An 8825-nucleotide genomic window follows, 5' to 3' on the forward strand; every position below is an offset into this window, starting at 1 on the left:
GTAAAATAAAACAATCTACCTGAAAATAGATAGCTATAAGTGAAGAACTATTAATGGCAGCTGGGTTTCATCATTCAAATAAAATAGAATTCTGTCCGTTTAGCTATAAAATTATGTCAGGGAATAGGCATACACAGTATATGTCTTTCATTTGCATTGCATCTCTCCCCCCCCCCCCAAGCTTTTATTTTCGTTCGAGTAATAGTACAACTCTAATAGTATTACTTATAATAATGTAATTAAAGATAACTTCATTCAGATTTATTTTTTTTTCTTTTATTTTCCAGATTTATTTTTTATTTTTTTTAGATTTTCATTGGTGGGCCAGTCATAATGGTCCCGCGGGCCTGAAGTTGAGTATCACTGTTCTACACCCCCCCCCCCCCCCCCCCCCATCACCGCCCCCCGCCCCAAATTCCATTTTCACATTATTAAAATACCTAAGCGGTGTTTCATTTAATTTATTTATTTAATAGGGACAGTTATTGAACATCCACATCAAATAATGTGTGAGGTATACAACAAAAATGCTAATTTGCATCCGTACAGCCATCTCCCTAGACGGGTAACAAAAAAATAAAGCATAATAATATTGTTACAGTGGTCCCTTGAAATCTAAAGTTTTAGAAACGCTGCTATAAATGTTTGCTTGTTTAAAAGAGAAAAAAAGAGAGCAGAAGCTCTATGGGCCAGTGCATTGATTTATGTGCATGGCAATGTCCTTCCCGTGTCTTGCAGCGACGTGATGAGCTTGGGGATCACTCTGGTGGGCCATCAGAAGAAAATCATGAGCAGCATACAGACTATGAGAGCCCAGATGCTGCATCTTCACGGCACCGGAATTCAGGTGTGACACAGATTAGCTGGCAGTGCCGTGGAATAGGACACCCCAGGACAGGACAGCACAGGACAGGACAGCACAGGACACAAGGACAGCACAGGACAGGATAGGGGCTTAAAAAAAGAGATAACTGAAGCAGTGCTTCGGCAGTAAACCCGGGATAATCGCCGGACTCTTCCGGCCGCGTCTGGAGCGAAATCATTCCTTTGGTTCCTCGATGAAGGATAACGGTGTGTGTGTGTGTGTGTGTGTGTGTGTGTCTGTGTGTATGCGCGCGTGTGAGTGTGTGCGCGTGCATCCGTGCGTGCATGTATCTGTCCCCCCACTACAGCTGGGAACTAAGGAGAGGAAAATGAATTTCGAAACCCTTTTTTTCTTTTCTTCGTCTTCTTTTTCTGGAAGATCTTGGGAACTCAACCACATATCAATTGGAGCATTGGAATGGGGTTTGATGCGTGATTCTTTGTTCCTTTAACTTTAATGAATGCACACCATGCATATAGATTTCTTTTTAAAAACAAAAGAAAAAAAGGAGAAAAAATAAAAACTAAATATCCCTTTTGCGGTGGTTTTCTGTACCTCCCCTTTTCCCTTCTTTTCTACATCGTTGTGTCGACCACAGTGATATGTTGTGGTGGATATGATGTTTTTTTTCTTTTCTGCGTTTCTTTTTTTGCCTTTTCTTTTCTTTCCTCTTCTTAGATAGGACTTGACAACAGGGTAAACTCTCTTCAGGAGGAGAGGACGGCGTGATAACGCAGCGGCGTCTGAACTTTTATCGGCTGGAGCTCAAAAGGAACTTATTTAAACCAGCTGGTGTTAAAAGACACTTGCTAGGCTGTTGTAACGGTGTGCAGTGCGTTGTGTTCTCCTCCACGTGACATATTCTTCAACTTGGTTTCAGAGAACACTTGGTTATGTTTTAGGCTTACCGGAGTGTGTATTCTTTTTGTTTGTTTGTTTGCTGTATACTTTTCTTTTTTTACCCTGATCTTGGATGCTCATGATTTATGACAACAATGCAGTTTCAATTTATTTCATTTTTTTAATGTATGAATTTTGGAACAGTATGACTTGTATGACTGTGGGAGTAGACACACTAATGAGGCAAACAGGTTTTTAGAAAGATTGCAAGGTTTTCTGTAGTAGCGATATTATTTGTCTTCATAACAAGACTGGTTTGAACAGTTATTACATAGAATGTTTCAGAACAAGAGCCCGACCGATATATCGGTTTTTATATACATATTACTATATGCAGCTGATGTGTCCCGATATTTGACAAGTTTCAAACTGGAATGATTATAGGTAAAAAACAACAAACAAACAAACAAATTAGTTAAAAAAAAGTGGTTAAATAAAATAAATGTATTATTTTTGTTTACAAAACATTAGTATCTAACTCAATGGTCCTAGACCACTGATTTAGGACTGTCCAAAATCGGATCGCCATCGGACCGAAAAATCGTGCATTGGGCTCTATTTTGAACTATTTACACATTGTACTGAAACCTCAATCACCGCATGTTGTTTTGACGTCACATTGCCTGGAATACTATGTTGCACACAGTATTTGCGCATTGTGTTGAGCTGCAGCAAATACAGTTGTTAAGGGGGAATCTCTGAAAAGTGCGAGCTTAGAAGTAATACTGCCTTAAAATGTGTTAATGTATTGCCACTATTTTAAGCACTTCAGTGACAATGTTTTATGTGTTACAATTTGACAGTGGACTTATTTAAAGGAGTGTCTTGGTGGGCTCCCCCTCAAAAAAAAGAAGAAAAAAAAAAGTTTATTTTTGTCTAATTTTGGCGCGTAAAGTGCATGAACACGTTTTGAATGCCACGACAGACTGATGTTTAGGTGAGATTGACCAAACAGAGCAATAATTACCAGGTAAAAATGTCCCTCGCCTGAGATTCATAAGGTGCTAGGAATGAACGCATGTGTCTGTTGTGCTGGGGAACACGTTGGAAAGATTCAGTCACTACTGAGGCAGAGAACGATACACTTTGACCTGAAATGTGGATGGAAAGTGTTTGATAAACTAGCATGCTATGTCACGAAACGACATACTAATCAGGTCGCGTTTGCTACAAAGGCGTACTATGATATGCTAAACACTTGAAGCAGACGTGACGAGGCACAGAAAAGTAGAATTCTGCGTATGTGGCTTGCAGAGATGAGCGAGTCATTTATCTGACACAGTGGAAGAGCGCGTGATTAGCCACACTGATGTCATCCTCTCCGGTGGCTCTTTTCCACTACAAGAACTAAGCGGACCATGCCATGCCGTTAAATGTATTTCACGAGTTCTGGATTTGTTTCCACACACCCCAACTTTTTGGCCCTGTTCAGGAGGTAACCCTTAAGCCAGAAGTTCCAGAACACACACTGTACTTTCATTTTATTTCATCAGCTATTTTCGTAATTTTATTAGTTGTTTGTTTATGACGTACCTCCCCCTTCAGGTGTGGTTCTGGCACTAAAAAAAACAATCACAGAAATAATCACAGAACTTCAACGGGTTCTGGAAAGTTTTAGCTTACCCTTCTAGGTTGAAAAGAGCCACAAGTGCACCATGCCGGGAGTCGCAGAGGTGGTCTACTCTGCATCTCTCCTTGAAATTGCAGGACCAAACGATTTGGTCCTGGAGACTGTGCATTTCTGTTAAACTCATCATCTCTAGTCTCATCTCGACTCGACTCCGTTGTTTATTCATGTGTCTCTGCAGATCCGCCATCGGTGCCGCGGTGATGGAGCATGCATTAAAGTGTCTCTTAAGGTTTGGTCCTCTTTGTGTGGGCCGAGGGTGAGCGGCCTCTGTAAAACACGTGCTAAAAGCCAATCAATGTGTTTTGTGCCATCTGTCTCCACCACTCCTGATGTAAAAAAAGTAATGTGAATGTTATCGCCTTGAACACGCTTTTCAACATGACCTCCTCTGATAAATGGTTCTCTCATTACTTCTCCATCAAGACTAGAGCGAATGCGATTAAACTGTTGTGTAAATTCAGGGTGGTATTGGCAAAGTAAACCATAATAGCTTCTTACAGTATACTGCTTGCTGCCTGCTGTTGTGAGTCGACCTGATGATCATTCTTTAACCACTTAAACCCTATACACTTGGTTGATTTTTAAAACTTTTTTCTCCACTACAAATCTCTTAGCTGAAAATGGCCAAGAAGTCCACAATGTGTCACGGCATGTTTTGAACTTGTGGATCAGCTATTTTCACCCCAATGTTCACCCCAGCATAGGGGACGCTAGGGTTCATGTGATTACAGCAAATCTCTCTTCATTTGGCTATCCTCCATGTCAAAATCGCATTCATAGAAACAGAGCAGTCTTCGAGTAATCAACCTTGATCTGACGGACGAGTAGCATTCATACAACCATTAGTGACTTCCTCTGTTCTCTACCAGATCCAATTCCAGTTGTGGTCAGTCCAAAAGGGGGCTCATTTTCTCTCCTGTGTGAGAGATACCCAACATTGGCTCAGACAGACCACTCTGGGTCCCCTTGTCACATGCAGACAGACGCACACACTTTCTCTTTGCCCCATTGAGCAGAGCTCAGCAATTGGGCCCAGGCCAACTCTTTGAATTGAATACCAGCATAAAGTCATTCTGTCAGCACAAAACTCACACAGGCAGCAGTCGGTACCCCCCTCCCCCTCCCCCCAGCCCACCTCCACAGTGAATCCCAGCCCTGCTCTCTGATCTTAAATCGTGGGCCCCTGAAGGCCCTCACTGACACCCCGCGGCTGAATACCTATCCTTGCCCCTGGACCTGCGACGGGGCCCCCCAAAACAGACAGCAAATGTTAGCCAAATTGAGATTAAGCGGCCGGAATACAATCGATTCTGAATATAAATCACTTGTAACCTTCTGCTGACAAAGTCACCTTATTACTCACTATTTTTATTTGCTTCACGCCTGTTTTAGTAATTCAGGTTGCTTAACTCTGGAATAAAAAAAAATATATATATATACAGTATATAGTAGAGATGCTGTCGAAGCAAAAAAAAACATATTAATAAATGAATAAACAAAACAACAGTAAGCAGACCTGCTGGGTTGATGAGGTTTGGTTGGATTCAGGAACTAAGAGAAACACTTAGAAAATGGAGTTATTTTTCAAAATGTTGGTGGTTTCAACAGTTTGTAATGGTGGACAATGTGTCACATGGAAAGGGTGGTGGATGATTCCAAAGAGTTTAGTACTGTTGAATGTGTCAGAGAGAATTCTGAGACGTGAGGGAAAAGAACAAAACAAAAACAAAAAGAAACTTTGTATATGTTCGAACTGTAAAACTTGTACATTTTATTTATATTGTTTTTTACACATTACTCGGTAGTGAGCTCTGAATACATTGAAAATGCACTATATTTTTCTATCTCACTTGCAGATGAATTATTGTCACTCACCAGATTTCAGTTGTACATAATTCTCTTCTTTTTCATTTAGGACCAAAGACAGCCGATAGGATTTCCATCTAATGACTATTTTGTTATTTTTCATTTCCAGTTAATTGTACAGTAATGCAAAATGTCAATTTATTATTTATTTTTCTGTGATGAGAGTACTGAAAATATTCACTGGTCAGAAGTATTTTTCCCCAACAGCAGAACTGTAAAATCATTTAATTAGACAGGTTCTTGTTACATAGACAATTCTTTTTGCTTTGTAACCTTTGTAATAGACTGTACATATATTTTTGGAAATATAATACAATCTCTATAGAAATTGCTTGAGTCTATTGGAGTATTTTCATACTTTGACCTTTGACCGGACCCAGATACTTACAGTAAGTAGGTATAGTCGACACAAAATCTATTTGCTGAAAATAGCCAATCTACAAACTCCAAACGTGCCGCGTTGCAACTTGTTCTGAGTTTGTAAATCGGCTATTTTCACATAGCCCCCCCAGAATAAGGGGGTTCATGTGGCTAACCTTTTGGGACCTTGACTGTATACAGTTCAAAAAGAATAATTACATATTAGGAGTACTGTTAGACATGATAGGACCTAATTCCAGTCCTAAATAGAGGTGCAGCGTACAGTAGTTGAGTCACAGTCTCTGACATATTCACAGACAGCGAAATATACATACTTACTGTACTACGTATGGTCTTAGAACAAAGGTATTTTTACTGGCTTGTCCATCCGTGCGTCTGTGTGTGGTCAGTAGTATGGCAAGTATCATGGTCAGCACCATGTCACCACCAAGAAGTAAACTATACATACTCTGTCATGAAAAAGTGATATCTGTGCACCCCTAATTATTTCAGGGTGCACAGTTTTTAAACAATTTATTTTCTTTTTTGTGGCTTTTGCCTTTATTTTATTTATGGAGGGACAGACAGTAGGCTGACAGGAAATGGTGAGAGAGATGGGGGGAAGGCATGCAGTAAAGGACGTCGGGATCCCGCGGCACACTGCCAGACTGGATTACCAGCCATGGTGACTGGACCACTGAGCCACGGCTCAGGCCAGTATTTAAACAATTAAGTCCTATATGCTTAGTTGACCAGGCTCGTCTGGGGGTCGTCTATACATTGTCCCCTCTTTTTTTCAGATTTCTCGGGATGGGAGCTTCTAGGTAAAATATCTTCACTGAATGCTCACCAGAGAATAGGGATGTTAGGGTACATGCGGTAAACTAATATTATTAGGTGTCCCAGGAGCCCAGGTGTCAGGGGGCCTGGCTTTCCTGACATGTCCTTGGCTGCAGGGACAAAGTTTTTTTTATAGGCCAACCTGGAAGTTCCCACCGGGCCACCACAGATACACAAAGGAGTTTCTGCAATGGGTGTTTTGTAGTTTTGCGTTCCAAAAATGCCTTCCAACAGTATAGTCTACATCAGTGGTTCTCAAACTTTTTAACGAGGCCTTTGGGCCCGGGCGGGCTGCGGTAGACGTTCGTCCTCTGGACCCCTGCGTGAAGGTGCTCGGACCGACCGTAATGATCCCTCCACAGGTTCACCTACGGAAACCACTTTTACTTCCTCTAGTTAAGTTCGGGCGTCTTCCAAGCGGGCCCGTCCGAGGACCTCACAAAGCCATCCAATCAGTAGTAGCGACGGGCGGTGTGTACAAATGGCAGGGACTTAATCAACGTGAGCTGGTGACTCGCAGTTACTGTGAATTCCTCGTTCATGGGGAATAATTAAAATCCCCAATCCCATATATTTCTAAAACTATGAAACATTTCAAAGATTCCTTTTCAGGCAAACATGTCCACCGTAAGATGAACCTAAGTATATGCTAGAATGGGGTTGGTAGGTTTAAGTATGTAGGACTAGTAGCATGCCAAATTTTGTGCTATTGCCATAGAGAATGCATTGGGCGTTAAAGTTAAATAACTCAGAAACTACAAAACATTTCAAAGTAAAACGTTCCAGCATGTGTCTCCACAGTAAGCTGAATAATAAAAAGTGTGAATGGAGTTTCTAGGTGAAAGTGATTTTTTGACGTGCCAATGTCTGCCATTGAGCCCCATTGTAAATTTGAAAGCACTATATTTCTAAAACTATGAAACATTTCAAAGAAAAAAAAACATGTTTTTTGAAATTTTGGAAAAAAAAGTTATCCTCGTTTCTCATCATTTTGGACCATGGGCTATAGCCCATATCGTACGGCATACTATAGCACGCCGTTTTTCATCATTTTTGAGGATTTGAAAAAAATGAAAAAATGAAAAAAAAAACGATGGGTTATAGTAACCTGACGCTGCCAGATGAGGGCGGTATTGGGGAAACATATTCCCCAACACAACACTCATCTGGGATCTCTGACGGAGTGGAGCTGAGTCGGATCTGCTTCGTACCGAAACAATCAGCGTGAGCTAAAGGCGGGATATGTGCAAAAGCGGATGTGACGGTATATAGACACGTCGATATGATTGGTTGTGTTTGCACGCCCACACGGTGATAGACAGACGCTCCCATCCAATCATCTACCATGTATCTTGAAAAAAAGGAACAGCCCCGTCATCGAATTTGCTTCCGCGATCCCAGATCCAAATAAGCTGTGAAACAAATTTGTGTAGCAAGCTTTTTGGATCTGGCAGCGTCAGGTTAGGGTTATAGCCCATGTTTTTTGAAATTTTGAAAGAAAAAGTTATCCTCGTTTCTCATCATTTTGGACCATGGGCTATAGCCCATATCGTACGGCATACTATAGCACGCCGTTTTTCATCATTTTTGAGGATTTGAAAAAAATGAAAAAAACGATGGGTTATAGCCCATGTTTTTTGAAATTTTGAAAAAAAAAGTTATCCTCGTTTCTCATCATTTTGGACCATGGGCTATAGCCCATATCGTACGGCATACTATAGCACGCCGTTTTTCTACCTTTTTTAGGATTTGAAAAAAATGAAAAAAACGATGGGTTATATCCCATGTTTTTTGAAATTTTGGAAAAAAAAGTTATCCTCGTTTCTCATCATTTTGGACCATGGGCTATAGCCCATATCGTACGGCATACTATAGCACGCCGTTTTTCATCATTTTTTAGGATTTGAAAAAAACGATGGGTTATAGCCCATGTTTTTTGAAATTTTGAAAAAAAAAGTTATCCTCGTTTCTCATCATTTTGGACCATGGGCTATAGCCCATATCGTACGGCATACTATAGCACGCCGTTTTTCATCATTTTTTAGGATTTGAAAAAAATGAAAAAATAAAAAAAACGATGCGTTATAGCCCATGTTTTTTGAAATTTTGGAAAAAAAAGTTATCCTCGTTTCTCATCATTTTGGACCATGGGCTATAGCCCATATCGTACGGCATACTATAGCGCGCCGTTTTTCATCATTTTTGAGGATTTGAAAAAAATGACGAAATTACAAAAACGATGGGTTATAGCCCATGTTTTTGAAATGTTGAAAAAAAAAGTTAGCCTCGCTTCTCATCATTTTGGACCATGGGCTATAGCCCATATCGTACGGCATACTATAGCGCGCTGTTTTTCATCATTTT

At 40.6% G+C, this 8825-nt stretch overlaps 1 protein-coding gene across 4 annotated transcripts in view; it reads left to right on the forward strand.

Moving 5' to 3' along the window:
- Positions 1 to 5592, forward strand: part of epha7 (eph receptor A7) — an 88270-nt gene extending 82678 nt beyond the window's left edge. For all 4 annotated transcript variants that reach the window (XM_080790493.1, XM_080790495.1, XM_080790494.1 and 1 more), the window contains exon 17: positions 739 to 5592. In XM_080790493.1, the coding sequence (XP_080646619.1) occupies positions 739 to 853 (115 nt within the window). In that variant the 3' untranslated portion in view covers positions 854 to 5592. The remainder of the gene's footprint in view (positions 1 to 738) is intronic.
- Positions 5593 to 8825: the final 3233 nt, after the last annotated feature.

The sequence above is a fragment of the Protomyctophum bolini genome (assembly GCF_963924005.1).
Source record: "Protomyctophum bolini genome assembly, chromosome: 19".
Classification (NCBI taxonomy): Eukaryota; Metazoa; Chordata; class Actinopteri; order Myctophiformes; family Myctophidae; genus Protomyctophum; species Protomyctophum bolini.